General features: G+C 49.6%; 1 protein-coding gene across 3 annotated transcripts in view; it reads left to right on the forward strand.

Moving 5' to 3' along the window:
* IL16 (interleukin 16) overlaps window positions 1-16,963 on the forward strand; it is a 122,947-nt gene that overhangs the window by 97,357 nt on the left and 8,627 nt on the right. For 2 of the 3 annotated variants that reach the window (XM_061158856.1, XM_061158855.1), the window contains 4 exons: window positions 2,132-2,610; window positions 8,887-9,037; window positions 12,214-13,300; window positions 14,198-14,366. In XM_061158856.1, coding sequence (XP_061014839.1) covers window positions 2,132-2,610; window positions 8,887-9,037; window positions 12,214-13,300; window positions 14,198-14,366 — 1,886 coding nt within the window. Of the gene's footprint in view, window positions 1-2,131; window positions 2,611-8,886; window positions 9,157-12,213; window positions 13,301-14,197; window positions 14,367-16,963 lie in introns of those variants that run through there. The other variant, XM_061158857.1, reaches the window with a different exon arrangement.

The raw sequence follows: 16,963 nt of genomic DNA on the forward strand, positions 1-16,963 counted from the left end.
ACTAACTTACTCTCTACCCCAGGAACACGTAGTAGTCATCACAGATGAGCTTGGTTCATAGACAAGGATTGAAAACTAGCAGTCCACCAGCTAAATTGGGGTCCCATTTTACTTTGTTTTGGAGGCACAAGAGTTTAAAATTGTCTGAATTTGAATTGTTTTAAATCCACAAACTTTCTCTAGTTCTTTACAGTCCTCACCATTCCCTGTTATCTTATTTTACCAGGTTGCCTGTCTCACCTCTGTCCCTATAGGCATTTGAGATTTCAACCACTAGCCCATGATAATAGGTTCCTTAGAAAGAGTAATATCTATTAATAGAGTTTCTGACATGTATTGAGTTCTAATCATGTTAGGCATGCTATTTAATACACTATTTCCCTGAATCTTCCCATATGACTTTCATGCATATTTTTAGAAAAATGTGGGGCCCTGAGAGGCTCCCTTACCCCAGATCAGCCACAGAGTACACAGATGATCTGGGGTGGGCACCAGGCTGGCCAACTCCAATGTATAGCTGGTGGGCATTGGCCAGGTCTTTGTGGAATGTCCATATCATAGAATAATGTGCAGACTTTAGCACTGATATTCACAAGGATGTTGCACAGTCTGGAAAGTATCCGGACAAAAGGACAGGACCCAGAATTTTATTTCAGTGGTGTTCTCCCATTTCCAACCAGTCAACATGCTTCTATGCTCAAGGGAGGAGGACAGAGGAAAAAAAGTTTGACAGCAGTTACCTCTGATAGGCTGAGGGTGAATTTTTGCTTTCATTTCTTCCTTTTTGCAGCTGACTTTAAACAAAGATGCATTTTTATTTTATGATCAGGAAAAAGCAAAAGAGAAGCTTTTTCTCTAAAGACAATTTGAATTATGAGCTTGGTCGGCCGTGGTTCTGTACTGAGGTCTGAGATGCTCGCCTCTGGGGCTCCCCTGTTGCTCCTGGACTTGCAGAATGTGCTGATATTTGAGCGAGAGCCTGGGCCTCCATCTGCTCCCGCTCCTCTGATCTGTGATGCTAGGCAAGGGGCATCTTCTACTACTAGAGACAAAGAAGGGTCAGTGGAGGGTGTGTGGTTGGCCCTAGTGCTCAGAATATGAGGAAGTTTCAGAGCGGGGCTCAGAACCAGGAGGAAGGGCTGCATAGGAAGAAAAGGAAGAGGAGAGTCTGCCTAAGGCACAGTGGTTTTCTGGCCTTGCTTCATCCTCATTTTTGGAAAGAAAGGTAGCCTCTTGATTATTGTTGTTCAGTCACTAAGTCATGTCTAACTCTCTGCGACTCCAAGGACTACAGCCCACAAATCTCCTCTGCCCATGGGATTTCCCAGGCAGGAATAGTGGAGTGAATTGCCATTTCCTCCTCCAGGGGAATCTTCCCAACCCAGGGTTGAACCTGAGTCTCCTGCACTGGCAGGTGGGTTTTTTTTTTTTTTTTTTACCACTGAGCCACCATGAAAGCCCTGACCTCTTGGACAAAGCTCAAAGCACCTTCACAGACATTTTCTCTCTTTGATTTTGAACCTCAAAATGTCCAGTGACCCTGAAATGAGGATCTCCATTTTATAGATAGGAAACGGAGGGTGGAAGTTTGGGTTCCCCCAAAGGCCAGCAGGCTTTGAAATGGGGCATGGTCAGAATGTTGATTCAGAAGCATCTGGAGGCTCCACACCAAGGGGGGTCGCAGGGCTGAGCAGAGAGGCCAGTTAAGCAGAGATGATACCAGACTGCCCCTATCAGACCACTTCTGCCAAGCCATGGAGCTCACATGGCCCATTGGAGGTGTCCTGTGTGCAGAATTGGCTGGGTCTTTCTAGCCCGATCTCCATCAGGCATTGGAGGTAGGCTGCCTCTTGGGTGAGGTGGTCCCTGAAGGGGCTGACAGCCAGGACATCAAGCCCTTCCTTGAAGGGCAACCTTGGGGATGCATCTCCGTCTCTATACCTGGAGACTCAGAAAGTTTGAATGATTTTCCCAGCCTGATGTCACTGGTGCTGGACACCAGACCCGAGACTTCTGAGCTTCACTCCAAAGTGACCTCTGGGGAGAAGCAGACAGCCTGGGTAAGCAGCATACCCCTGGCAGCAGTCCTGAGCCAGACCAGAAATGGAGTTTATTTGTGCTTCCAATGCAGGTGTCAAAAGGCTGGAGAGCAGCTGGCACGGGCGGCCCACCTTGGAGAAGGAGCGGGACAAGAACTCTGCACCCCCACATCGCCGGGCGCAGAAGGTCATGATCCGTTCCAGCAGTGACAGCAGCTACATGTCAGGATCCCCCGGGGGCAGTCCCAGCAGCAGCGGGGAGCAGCCACCCTCCGACCTGGAAGTCAGTGCACACAGCCCCAGCCTGCCCCTGGGGCGGGAACCAGGGGTGCCTCCTGGGGCCTCAGCCAGGCACCCCCAGGAGAACCTGCCCCTCCCTGCAAGCCAGGGCAGCCACCCGCCCCTGAGACTCAAGAAATCCTTTGAGATTTTGGTGAGAAAGCCTACATCCTCCAAGCCCAAGCCTCCACCCAGAAAATACTTTAAAAGTTACAGTGACCCTCAGAAGAGTCTGGAAGAGAGAAAGGACTCCGTGTGCCCTTCTGGACACACCTTGCCCACCTGTGGCCAGGTAAGAGAGGGTTGAGCATTCTCTTGAGCCAAGCAGGGTTGACTGGGGCGTTAGTAGAGTGTTAGCTGAGGGCAAGGAAGGGGTTTCTCCTCCATCAGAGAGAAGGGGCTGGCCTCAAGCTTAAGGCTGACTTCAGAGAGAGAGCTTTGCAGCTTGGCAGACCTCAGCTGAAGCCCGTCTTGCTGAATGACTTCTGCGTTGCCATCCACGACACACTGGAATGCAAGGCTGCTCTCACAGGTCTCTAAGCCTCAGTTTCCTCATCTATTAATTGGGTCGAAGTTTTTAAAATTTATTTTAAGTTTTATTTCATTTTTACAAGCATTGGGGTTTTTAAAAGTTATTTATTTATTTATTTTTGGTAGCAGTCGGTCTTCATTGCTGCACAGGCTTTTTTCTAGTTGTGAGTGAGCGGGGTCTACTCTCTAGTTGTGGTGCGTGAGCTTCTCATTGCAGTAGCAGCATGGGCTCTAGGGCATGTGGGCTCAGTAGTTGAGCCTCCTGGGCTCTAGAGCACAGGGTCAGGAGTTGTGGTGCATGGGCTTAGTTGTTCTGCAGCATGTGGAATCTTCCCGGATTGAGGATCGAACCCAAATCTCCTGCATTGGCAGGCGGATTCTTTACCACTGAGCCACCAGGGAAACCACAGGATTTCTTTTTTTTATGTGGACCATTTAAAAAGTCTTTACTGAATTTGTTACAATATTGTGTTTTTGGTCATAAGGCCTTTGGGATCTTAGCCCCCTGAGCAGGAAGCGAACCCATACCCCCTGAATTGGAAGGCAAAGTCCTAACCATCGCACTGCCAGGGAAGTCCCTGCGGCTGAATCTAGAGCTCCCTCCATGGGCTAAGGTGAGGATTCAATGGAACCAACCCAGCGGATGCCTTACAGGCTCTCAGGCATATCAGTATTCATTGCTGTGACAGTGCGTGCCTCACACCCCTGCAGACCTCCGTTTCCTTTCTCTGCAGCCCCATCCCCCTCCCTCACAGGAGGGCAGGCTCATGGCCAGGCAGTTGCTGTATCTTGAGCCGTTTTTATTTTTTTTATTTTTATTTTTTTTTTTGAGCCGTTTTTAGAACCAGATTCTGTGCTCTGTCTCAGTTAAGCCTGACAACCATCTGGGGATAAGAGTTCCTTTCATGCAAAGAGAAAGGTGAGAGACTTGCTCAAGTTCACATCGCCTGTGGGTCACTTTATCACTGCCTTCTTTATCACTTTATTTAGGCTTTGCTATCTTTCACTTCTTCTTTGGCAGAGTTCACAGCGTAGGTAGAACTGGGGCCTCTGGTAATCCCCTCGAACAGTCTGCGATGAGGGTTGGGAAGCTTCAGGAGGAGCAAGAAACCCCAGAGAGGAAGGTGTTGAGGAGGAGGAGTGAGAGAGCAGAGGAGGGAGAGGAAGCCAGGTTACTGAAGAGGAAGTACCATCTTGCAGAGAGCTGGCAGGATGTGGGCTCGTTAGCAATTCGTGGTGGAGTTGCCCAGGAGGCTCTGTTCCGCTGCTCCTTTTTTAAAAAAATTCTTTCCAAGCAAATGAATATTTTATTAACATGGTATAAAAAAATTGTTTTAAACACATGGTCGGGTTTTGACCTCAGATACTTGTGAGGTCTGCTACTGAAATGAACTTACAGCCAGACAGCTTATGAATCTTGAAGATACCTAGTCTCTGTCCAGTTAAGGTTTCAGAACAGACACCCTCACCTTGTGCGCCCCCATTTTAAGCAAACATTTCATTTTCCTTTGAGCCTAAGACCTGTGAGTCCCAGAGGGCAAATTAGGAACAGAGAAGCTGGGAAACCAGGCTATCTACTTTGTTCCTAGAGACCCAGAGAGGGTCTGTGGAAGTCACAGAGGCTGCCCTGGTGATGCCCTTGTGCCCTCTGGCCGGGTTGGACCAGATATAGGGAGGGAATCTCCCCAAGCAAGGCTGCTGGGGAAGAAGAAGGCAGACAGGGACTCTGCTGCAGGTAGAAGTCCCCCATCTTTGCCGCCCTGGCTGCCTCTTCGGCATCCGTCGGCATCCTGCCTGCACCCTTCCCACTTCCGCAGCTGCAGTTCTCTGTCCTCCTGCTTTGTCCCACGTGGCCCACAGACCCTTCCACAGCCTTTTACAAAGGCACAGCCAGCACCATATTATTTTCCTGGGTGTTGGGGGTGCAGAGAAGGGACGACAGCACCATAAAAACAGGGGCTGTTTGCTGCATGTCATCCTTATTAAAATATCCTCCACCATGTCTGGGGATTTCTCACTGGGTGTTTTTCTCTTTGGCCCCAGTGTGTAATCTCTCTCCATTCTTTCCTCCCTTCCTCCCTCCAGCTCCTCCTCCTTCTCCTTTTTCTCTCTCTGTCCTCTACCCTCCACCTCCTCCAGTCTTTCCTCTCCAGGGTCCCATGACCTTTCTCAAGCTTTTATGACAACCCCAAAGTCTTTTTCACCTACTGTAACTCAATGGGACTTCCACAACCAAAATGACCTTCAGGATATTTCTTTCAACAGAGGCCCAGTTCTCTCCCTTCTAGAAAATCAGCTTCAATGATCACTTTTGGTTAAAAATCACTTTTTCCCCTAAGTCATCTCCTCTGTCTTCTTTCCCATCTCTCTCCATCATTCACTACCAAGCCCTGTACCAGGAAAAATTATTTACAGCAAAATTCAAGTGAAATCAATCTTACTTCAGGAGCTAATTAAAAAAAAAACCTCCCATGAAGAGGGTGCAGTATCAGGTGTGTTGATGAAAAGACAAAACACATCCGAGTCTGTTCCAACATGTAAAGTTGCTTTCACCACTGTGGTTGGTACCCAGAGCATCAGCCTATGAAAGTGTCAACCATTCACGGATATAGACTGGGTGCTGAGTTCCCTGGGTGCAGTTAAGTTTCAGACGCATGTCATTTTTTTTTTTTTTCCTGCTGATGAGTGGCATCAGTCTGATATTTTAAGCTTCTAATGTCATAGCCAAGCCTTGCTTTTATGAAGGACTAGTTCAAGAGACACAGTGATTCCTTTGGGTTGGTTGGTCTCTCGGTGTTTCCAAAGTGCTACCGAAGGACTCAGTTCCTAATGGGGAACCCTGGGCTGGGACAATGCTTGGTGAACACATTTCTAACCTGTATAGACTTATCCTTCCTAAAGAATGTTTATTGACAAAGTAGATATAAATCTCAGGCCACAAATGTCTTCAGTTTCTCTTTTAGTCCCACATGGTGCATTTGTTCCTCCTTCTTTCCTTCCTTTTGGAAGGGAGCTCACAGCCTTGTCTAATAGCCAACCCATCATTCCACCTGACCCTGGAAAGAGCAGAAAAGAGATACCATGAACTGCAGTGTGGCAGAGTATTTCCCCTGCAGAAAAATGTTAGCAGCATCTTTCTTTAAATTATTTATTTATTTTATTTTGTGGCTGTGTTGGGTCTACCTAGGTGCAGCGAGTGGGCTTCTCATTGCAGTGGCTTCTCTTGTTGCAGAGCATGGGCTCTAGGGCACTCTGGCTTCAGTAGTTGGGGCACTTGGGCTTAGTTGCCCTGAGACATAGGGGATCTTCCCAGACCAGGGATCGAACTCATGTCCCCTGCATTAGCAGGTGGATTCTTAACCACTGGACACCAGAGAAGCCCTATAATATAGCATCACTTTGATACTGGCCTTCTTTTCTTTCTGGGTTGCTGCTCTGCTTTTTGCTTCTACCATGGATGTTTATCTCTCTGGAACACTTTTCCTTGGCTTCTCTGCCTGGAAAGTTCTTACCCTTTGCTCAAGAGCCAGACAAGAAGCACTTCTCCTGGGAAGCTTTCTGCCCCGCTCTGGACAGAACTGGTGCTGGTCCTTGCCTCTGGGCCCTGGCAACATGTCTTTCATGCTGTATGAAAACCCAGACTCTACTCAAGCATTAGAGAGTGACTTGGTGCTTGGTCCAGCTCATCCCTGAACTGGTTTGTGAAGCAGCCTGAGGCCACATCCATGCTTAATGGGAAAACCGTCCTGCCCTAAACTGATCAGGTCACCCTGGGGGCAGCAGAGGGGAGATATGGCACAGTTCCAGAGTTTCTGTCATCCTTTGCAACATCCTTTCTAAATAGCTGCATGTTGTCTTCTGGTCGCTCAGTCATGTCCAGGTCTCTGTGACCTCATGGACTGTAGCCTGCTAGGATCCTCTGTCCATGGGATTCTCCAGGCAAGAATACTAGAGTGGGTAGCCATTTCCTTCTCCAGAGGATATTCCCGACCCAGGGATCAAACCCAGGTCTCCTGCATTGGAATGTGGATTTTTTTTTTTTTTTTCCCAACCACTGAACCATCAAGGAAGACCATAAATAATCGAATAATGAATCACAATATAGAAAGCAACAGATACAAGTTTTCCTCCAAGGGTTCCCTTAACTTAGTGAAGACTTGGGGGGCAGATCTTTGCCTCACTGTCTTCCCCCCTGGGAGGAGGAGGAGTTTAGCCAGATGTAGTGGTACACGGAATTCCAGTTGAGTTATTTCAAATCCTGAAAGATGATGCTGTGAAAGTGCTGCACTCAATATGCCAGCAAATTTGGAAAACTCAGCAGTGGCCACAGGAATGGAAAAGGTCAGTTTTCATTCCAATCCCAAAGAAAGGCAATCCCAAAGAATGCTCAAACTGCCACACAATTGCACTCATCTCACACGCTAGTAAAGTAATGCTCAAAATTCTCCAAGCCAGGCTTCAGCAATAGTGAATTGTGAACTTCCAGATGTTCAAGCTGGTTTTAGAAAAGGCAGAGGAACCAGAGATCAAATTGCCAACATCCACTGGATCATCGAAAAAGCAAGAGAGTTCCAGAAAAACATCTATTTCTGCTTTATTGACTATGCCAAAGCCTTCGACTGTGTGGATCACAATAAACTGTGGAAAATTCTGAAAGAAATGGGAATACCAGACCACCTGACTTGCCTCTTGAGAAACCTATATGCAGGTCAGGAAGCAACAGTTAGAACTGGACAGGAAACAACACACTGGTTCCAAATAGGAAAAGGAGTATGTCAAGGTTGTATATTGTCACCCTGCTTATTTAACTTATATGCAGAGTACATCATGAGAAATGCTGGGCTGGAAGAAGCACAAGCTGGAATCAAGATTGCCGGGAGAAATATAAATAACCTCAGATATGCAGATAACACCACCCTTATGGCAGAAAGTGAAGAGGAACTAAAAAGCCTCTTGATGAAAGTGAAAGAGGAGAGTGAAAAAGTTGGCTTAAAGCTCAACATTCAGAAAACTAAGATCATGGCATCTAGTCCCATCACTTCATGGGAAATAGATGGGGAGACAGTGGAAACAGTGTCAGACTTTATTTTTGGGGGCTCCAAAATCACTGCAGATGGTGACTGCAGCCATGAAATTAAAAGACGCTTACTCCTTGGAAGGCAAGTTATGACCAACCTAGATAGCATATTAAAAAGCAGAGACATTACTTTGACAACAAAGGTCTGTCTAGTCAAGGCTACGGTTTTTCCAGTGGTCATGTATAGATATGAGAGTTGAACTATAAAGAAAGCTGAGCGCAGAAGAATTGATGCTTTTGAAGTGTGGTGTTGGAGAAGACTGTTGAGAGTCCCTTGGCCTGCAAGGAGATCCAACCAGTCCATCCTAAAGGAGATCAGTCCTGGGTGTTGATTGGAAGGACTGATGCTGAAGCTGAAACTCCAATACTTTGGCCACCTCATGCGAAGAGTTGACTCATTGGAAAAGACCCTGATGCTGGGAGGGATTGGGGGCAGGGGGAGAAGGGGACGACAGAGGATGAGATGGCTAGATGTCATCACCGACTCGATGGACATGGCTTTGAATAAACTCTGAGAGTTGGTCATGGACAAGGAGGCCTGGAGTGCTGTGATTCATGGGGTCATAAGGAGTCAGACATGAAAGAGCACCTGAATTGAACTGAACTGAATGGTACGTGAAGCAGTGCCAGCCCCATTCCCCACCCCCACCCCTCTTCTCCTGGTCACAGGGGGCCCAGGATCTTCACATGTGTCAAGTGGATAAGCCCTTGTCCTGGATGCCGGCTCATGTGTCCAGGAAGCAGAGGGATGCTCTGGGCCTCCAGGAGGTGCCAGCTCCCTGGTCACCCATGCAGGCAGTGCCATGAAGGAAAGAACCCTCTTGATCAGCAGGGCTGCTATTGGACTTCTCATTAAAGCCGCTCGATGTTGGCCCCCCAGTCCCAATCAGAGGGCTCCTTACTTTCTCACAGCTGGAGGCTACCGTTTTGACACAGTCTCACTTCCTGTTTACACCACAGGAAGCCAGAGAACTGCTGCCACCGCCGCCTCCGCAGGAAGACGCAGCAGGGAGAACCCCTCACGCCGCTGCTGACCACCCAGGACCTGCAGTCGGGCCACACACCACATCCCTCTCAGAGGGCCAGCCAGGGAGGAGGGCAGCCAGCCCAGGTAGGTCTTCATTGCCATCTGCCAGGAGGAGGGACCTTCTGGGTCAAGGTGCAGCACTAGGGGAAGACCGTCTGGAGCGTTAGAGCATCCTGCATGGCTGGACAGCTGGACCTGGGCTGGTGAGCAGTCAGGGCTCCCCCTGAGGCGGTGGGGCAGCGGGACCATGGGGGTGCCATCCAGGGTGGGAACCTCTTGGCTAGAGTAGTGATGCTGTGATGCGGGGGGGTGGGGGGATGCACGGGGGCAATGTGGGGGCAATGCGGGCCAATCCAGAGAGTCAGCTGGAGAAGGGAGCCCTTGGGAAAGGTCCCAGACACGCCTATCCAACCACAGCAAGCAGCTGCTGCCTCCAGGGTGACAGCCTTCTAGAAAACTGCTTCCAGCATTTCCAAGACTGGGAATGCGGGTCAGAGAGGCATGAGTGACTAGCAGGTTGCTGGTGGTCATCAGCCCCATGTGGGGGATGACCAGGGTGTGCCCTCATGCTGCCACTGAAAGTGCTGAGATGTGAGCTGAATATTTAGAGCTTTGAGGACAGAGCATGGGATTTGGCGTCAGGGAGACTAGGGTGGGAAACCTGGCTATGTCCTTCACCAATGTGATATGGGGCAACTCAACTTTTGTGTGTGTGAGCCTCAGTTTTCTCATCAGCAAGTGGGAAATCACATAGAACCCCAACAAGTGATTCAATTCAGTAAGTGTGTATTGAATGCTGCCTTCATGGGTCCCTGTACTGGCTTCTCAGGAAGGAGCAAGGCAGAGGAAGAGACAGATGCTGGGAGAGAGAGACACACGAAGAGGGAGACGCACAGAGAAAGAGAGATGAGAATGAATGTGAGGGAGAATGACTGAAAGAAGACAGACCAGTTCCTGCCATCAGGGAGCTCCCAATAGTGGTAGTGGCGGAATTACAAATATATAGGCTACACACTTACATATTTATTGCTCAACCTGTTTGAGTAGCACTACATGCAAATAGCCACCCACTCCAGTATTCTTGACTGAGGAACCCCATGGACATAGGAGCCTGGCGGGCTACAGTCCATGGTGTTTGCAAAAGAGTCCATTGTGACTTAGCTACTAAACAGCAATAACCACATGCAAAGCTCACAGAAGGCTCTTAGAGGTCCAGGAACGCTATGAATGGAAATACCTGGCACATCTCACCCGGAGCAGAGGCCCTACTACTAGAGGCTCCTCCCCACCCTTTAGTCACCCCAGCTGAGGAACACACCAGGGAACGTCTCAGCACTCTTCTGGCAAGAGCTCCTCGCCCCAGTTTGCATAAGGCTCTCACATACAGTGTCTGACTGCTGAGTCTTACAATAGGCCTTACAGCAGAGCAATGCATAAATACAGGACCAGGCTGAGAGGGCCAAACACACCTAGTAAAGCCCCAGAGTCAGTACTAACCACTCCAGCCTCCGGGACAGTGCAGGAGGTCTCACTGGGGTCTTCCAGGCTTAATGCCCTGCGTGTTTGTAGCTTGAGGGCTGGCATTGGAACAACACGCAGGAGGAATCAATGTCTTCCTGACACTGGGCTGAATTCTGATACCAGGCACCGCCCAGAGCATGGCACCAGAACAATGAGACCTGGGGTGACCGAAGGGCCACACATGCACTTAGCTTCTCGGCTGTGCAGGACCGGCGGCCAGCCTCCCTCTGCCCCTGGGAAAGAGTGGTGGGTGGCAGAGCCTCCCCTGTCCTGGCTTGTTCAAGATGGGCTTCCAAGAAAGACCAATATATGCTCCCCTTCTTCTGACCCCAGGGGTGAGGGCCTGAACTTGACTGGGCGTGCCTGCTAGAGCAGGCTGGAAGGACCTGTGGGGCTGCCCCAATGCCAACACCCAGGCTCATCCCAGGTGTATTAAATCAGACCCAGTATATTTTAGATCCTCCAGTTTCCAGTGTGCAGCCCAGTTTGGGAAATCACTGGTACAGAGCTGCTTTCTCCCTGGAGCCTTCTCATCTCTCGTTGACTCTTTGGGCTGGGAACGCTCCTCTGCTGAGCAAGCTGGTTAAGTCTTCGAGTAGGGAGAGTAGCAAACTGACATGACTTCAGGGACCAGATGATACTTCAATGTGTGAAATGCTGACTGGGTGAGAGAGAGGGCTGTAACCCCATTGAGCTGGGGTGCAACCTATCTGAAGTCCTTCAGGCCTGCATTGCTTTTCAGTGACGTGGGTGGTCCAAACCAATTAAGGCTCTCAGTGTGTGACTCATGGCCTAAAAGTTTAAATGGTAAGAGAATTGAGAATTGTTTTGACCTTTAAAGTTTTAATGAGTTATCCAAGAGGCTACTTAGCACAGTAAGTCCGCTACATACAAATGAGTTCCGTTCTGAGAGCACGTTCATGAGTCCAATTTGTTCCTAAGTCCAACAAAGTTAGCCTAGGTACCTAGCTAACACAATCCGCTACATAGTACTGTACTGTAATGGATTTATAATATTTTTCACAAAAATAATGCATAAAAAATAAACACAAAAAATAAAACATTTTAAATCTGGCAGTACAGTACCTTGAAAAGTACAGTAGTGCCAGCTACATCACCACTGCCTTTACGCTTGCTTCCAGACATTCTGGGCTTGAAGTAAAGACACTGCACTACTGTCCTCTGTACAGTCCTATACGGTAAAGTGTACGCAAGCACAAGCACTTGTAGAGGACGCACACATGTGACAGTATACACCAGACATATGAACTAACTCACGTGATTGGACATGAGAACACACATTTGCATCTTTGAAAGTTTGCAACTTGAAGGTTTGTATGGAGGGGACTTACAAAAGGACACAAAAGTGGAAAGGACACAAAAGTTGGGAGTCAGGAGATGGGGGTCTTGGCTCTGCCAACAGGTGACCCCTTATCCTTGTGAATGTTGGGTTCCTCAATTACACAGCATCAGAGATCAGACTGGGTATTCTGTGGGAACCCTTCTAACTGTAAAACGCTAGGATGCTGTGGCGTTAACTCACGCCTCTGGTCCCCTGGTTCTGTGTGCGCTTCAGCCAGGTGATAGCACCTGGGGTAGCAGCTTATCCAGCTAGGGATCCCCCACTCTGCTCTTCTCCTCCCCTAGAATCCTTGCTGTTCATCTTTGAAAGTAGAGCTTAGGAGGAAAACCCACAACAAGGTGTAACACACAGCTCTGGCCTTCTTTCTGCCCCCTAGGGACGCAAACGTCCCCTGTAAAACACCCATTGCTTAGGAGACAGGCTCGGATGGACTATAGCCTTGAGACCACAGCCGAAGACCCTTGGGTTAGAATTTCTGACTGCATCAAAAATCTCTTTAGCCCCATCATGAGTGAGAACCACAACCACGTGCCGCTGCCGCCCGACGCCCCGCGGGGTGAGGAAGATGGGATGCGAGGCCACCCAGATGGGGCTGCCACGAAGCTGGACACCACGGGTGGCGGCCCCAAAGCTTACAAGCCGGCGGGCGGCAGCACCATGAAGAAGGGCCCTCCAGTAGCCCCCAAGCCAGCCTGGTTTCGCCAAAGCTTGAGAGGTTTGAGCAATCGTGCTCCGGACTCCAGGCGAGAGATGGCCGCCTCCTGCCAGCCGTCCCCCTCCTCCAGGGAGCGCCCCGGGCCACCCCCGCGGGCCTCGTCCTCTATCAAGCAGAGGATCAGCTCCTTCGAAACCTTTGGCTCTGCTTACCCACCTGACAGAGGAGCCCAGAGACTGAGTCTCCAGGCCTCCAGCTCCTCCGGTGAAGCAGCAGAACTTCCCGGGAAGCAAGAGGGAGGGCGGGCTTCTGGTCCCTCAGGGCGAGGCGCTCCCCCCACCATGGAGCAGCAGCGGCCAGAGCCAGAGCAGCTGCTCCCCGCCTCCCCGGCCACCCCAGAGGCCAGCGACCCCAGCGTGTCGGGGCACCCTGCCCTGGAACAGCAGCCCGGCCAGAAAACCGTCTCCCTCGACCCCGACCCTCTCTCAAGGCTGCTGGCGACACAGATGGAGGGACCCCGAGGCCCAGTGATCAAGATGCCAAGTCAGCGGGCTCGGAGCTTCCCCCTGAGCCGGACCCAGTCCTGCGAGATGAAGCCACTGGATGAGAAGACCAGTAAACTCTACTCCATCAGCAGCCAAGTGTCCTCGGCCGTCATGAAGTCCCTGCTGTGCCTCCCGTCTTCCCTCTCTTTTGGCCAGACCCCCTGCAGCCCCAAAGAAGGGGTATTGCCTCCTGCAGCATTCGGTGAAGACCCCACAAATAGTTCTGCTGAAGCTCCTGCCTCAGACACCGGCTTCTCTCTCAAGTGAGTGTCTCCGTCCAGTGTTCACATCTCTCATCTTGCGTCCTCTTACAATCCTCTGTGTCTTTAAAAAGTTTCTCAGGTTTGCTAAAGGATTATTCCACCTGTTCTGTCTCTCTCTTTTTTAAATGTTTATTTTATTTTTTGACTGCACTGGGTCTTCATTGCTTTTCAAAGGCTTTTCTCTAGTTGTGGTGCGCGGGCTTCTCATTGCAGTGACTTCTCTTGTTGCAGAGCATGGGCTCTAAGCACATGAGCTTCAGTAGTTGTGGCTCGAAGGCTCTAGAGCGTAGGCTCAGTAGTTGTGGCAAACAGACTTAGTTGCTCTGTGGCATGTGGGATCTTCCCCAGATCAAGGATTGAGTCCATGTGCCTTGCAATGCAAGGTGGATTCTTAACCACTGGACCACCAAGGAAGTCATCACCTGTTCTTATGAGCATAAGAGAGAGAGAGAGTGTGTGAGAGTGTGTGTGAGAGAGAGTGTGTGTGGGTGTGAGAGTGTATGAGTCTTGTGAGTGTGTGGGTATGTGGGTGTGTGTGAGAGAGAGAGAGGACATCACTCTTGGTGGTCATATAAACGCAGATTTGCCCAAAGCATCAGTTATACTTCAGGGTGAAGTTTTGAACACAGACTTCAGAGTCAGACACACCACATCTGTGATTTCAAATTCCAGATCTTGGCATTTCATAACCACATGACCATAGACAAGTTTCCCCACCTCCCTGAACCCCAGTGTCTGTATCTCTATGGTGAATAAATGCTAGTATCTATTCATAGAATTGTTGCATGTACTTGTAGAATGAACATTAGCACCCTCCGGTAATACAGTAGGTATGCAAAGGCTGTTAGCTCTTGTTAGCATCACAACTCATACTGTGTGCTTCTCCTCCCTGCCAAGCCTTTCAGAGCTGAGAGAATACACGGAAGGTCTCAATGAGTCCACGGAAGCCAACGACTGTGACCACTGCACCCCTCAGCCTGGTCAATCGGTTATCTCCCTGCTGAGCACAGAGGAACTAAAGAAGCTCATAGAGGAAGTGAAGGTTCTGGATGAAGCTACATTAAAGGTAGGTTTCTTTTTTACGGGCATTTCCCAAGATGAAGGGCTTCCCAGGTGGCACGAGTGGTAAAGAACCCACCTGCCAGTGCAGGAGACATTAAGAGACATGGGTTTGATCCCTGGGTCAGGAAGAGCCCCTGGAAAAGGGAATGGGAACCCACTCCAGTACTCTTGCCTGCAGAACCCCATGGACAGAGGAGCCTGGTGGGCTACAGTCCATGGGTCTCAGAGTTGGACATGACTGAGTGACTTAGCACTTACAGAGATGAAGGCCTTGCTCAGAGCAGTGTGGTCACCTCAGTTAGGTCGGAGGAGAAGCAACCCATGTGGCCCTGGGATCCTTGAAGTCGAGACAGTGGTTCCCAGGGGCAGATACCAGAGTCAGATTGTGCCCTGCCCAGGGCAGAGGGGTGCTGTATCACTGGACCAAAATCAGACCTTCCAGTGTAGGGAGCTTTGTCGTTCATGAAGTGATTTCAATCATAGAGTTGTATCTTTTTGATCATTTAATAAAGGAGAAAGGTGAGGTTCAAGGTCACAGAGTTAAGGTTTTCTATCTCTGCGTTCCCCTGGCTGCCTGCCTGGCCTGCATCTCCAGGGTGATGCTGCTTGTGAGTAAGCTGTCCATTATAAATTCTGAGTTCTTGCCTGAAGACTTGCCCTGCTCACCAAGAGGTGACTGATCCCAGGACTTGCAAAGGCTCCCACACTCAGTCAAGTCATTCTGAAAGTCCCACTTCCCCTATGCCTTCTGAGCATGACCCAAAAGTCTGTGGAGAGGAAGTGGTCAGGCAGAGCTGAGGCTCATTCAGCTCAGATGAGCACAGCCTCACGGGCCTTGCATCCGTCTGGGAGACCCCAGTCCACGAAGGCTGTTTACACTGGAATTATCCAGACTGGGAGGAGAGGGTAAGGAGGCAGCACAGCCAGCGTTCCCTACAGCAGGGGTCCCCACCCTCCAGGATCTAATGCCTGATGATCAGAGGTGGAGCTGATGTAATGATAATAGAAATAAAGTACACAGTAAATGTAGTGCACTTGGATTACCCTGAAACCATCACCCTCCCCCAGTCTGTGGGGAAATTGTCTTTTATGAAACTGGTCCCTGGTGCCAAAAAGGTTGGGGACTGCTGCCCTAGATCAAGGGCATGGGTGAGCCTGAGAAGATGTCCTGGGCCTCTGGGGCTCTTGCTCATCACCTGTGCACTGGCACCATCTTACCCAGAGCCTGATTTCAACAAAATAACAGAGGCTAAGCTATGGTTTTCCCAGTAGTCATGTACAGATGTGAGAGTTGAACCATAAAGAAGGCTGAGCACTGAAAAATTGATGCTTTCAAATTGTGGTGCTGGAAAAGACTCTTGAGAGTCCGTTGGACTGCAAGGAGATCAAACCAATCAATCCTAAAGGAGATCAACCCTGAATATTCATTGGAAGGACTGAAACTGATGCTGAAACTGAAGCTCCAATACTGTGGCCACCTGATGTGAAGAGCCAACTAACTGGAAAAGACCCTGATTCTGGGAAAGATTGAGGGCAGGAGGAGAAGGGGGCAACAGAGGATGAGATGGTTGGATGGCATCAAGGATTCAGTGAAGATTAGTTTGAGCAATTCCAGGAGATAGTGAAGGACAGGGAAGGCTGGCATGCTTCAGTCCATGGGGTCGCAAAGAGTCGACATGACTTGGCAACTGAACAACAGCAACAAAGTACTGTGTAAAATACATAGCTGTCCTTCTTGGGGCCTCCCTGGGAGTATTTGCTTTTAAACTTGACAAAGGGCTCTTACAAGGCAAGTAAGCTGATGCCTGGGGACAAGTTGGGAGATTTGGGCGAGTGCTGCAGTAGAGGTGGGGACAGTGAAGTCTATTCATCCCTTCATCCCCCCCTGGGTCTTGGGGACTCCAGATCAAAGGCTCGTGGAGCTAGCGGCACAGCGGAGGCTCTGGTGGTGCCAGAGCAAGTGAATTTTTGATTTAAGGTTATTCCTTTGTGCCAGGGCACAAATTGGTGGCCTGAGAGCCTGCAGGTGTATTGTATTTGGTCTGCTTGATGATTGTCTAAAAAGTACTATATTTTGTGTGTGTGTGTATGTGTGTGTGTGTGTGTGTGTATGTGTGTGTGTAGTTGCTAAGTCATGTCTGACTCTTTGCGACCCCATGGTCTGTAGCCCACCAGGCTCCTCTGTCCATGGAATTCTCCAGGCAAGAATACTGGAGCAGGCAGCCATTCCCTTCTCCAGGGGATCTTCCTGACCCAGGGATCCAACCCAAGTCTCCTACATTGCAGGCAGATTCTTTATCGTCTGAGTCACCAGGGAAGCTCAGTATTATATTAATATTCTAAATATCATCAAACCCGAATCAAAACCTGGATTCTGGCTTCCCCCCTCTCTCTTTTTAAATATTTATTTATTTGGCTGAGTCAGGTCTTAGCCACGGCTCACAGACTCTCTAGTTGTAACTTGCAGGCTTAGTTGCCCTGTGGCTTGTGGGATCTTAGTTCCCCGAGCAGGGATGGAACCCACGTTCCCTGTATTGCAAGGCAGATCCGTAACCACTGGACATTAGGGAAGTCTCCTGGCTTCTCTCTCTTTATAAAGGG

Source organism: Dama dama, chromosome 13, assembly GCF_033118175.1.
Source record: "Dama dama isolate Ldn47 chromosome 13, ASM3311817v1, whole genome shotgun sequence".
Taxonomy (NCBI): domain Eukaryota; kingdom Metazoa; phylum Chordata; class Mammalia; order Artiodactyla; family Cervidae; genus Dama; species Dama dama.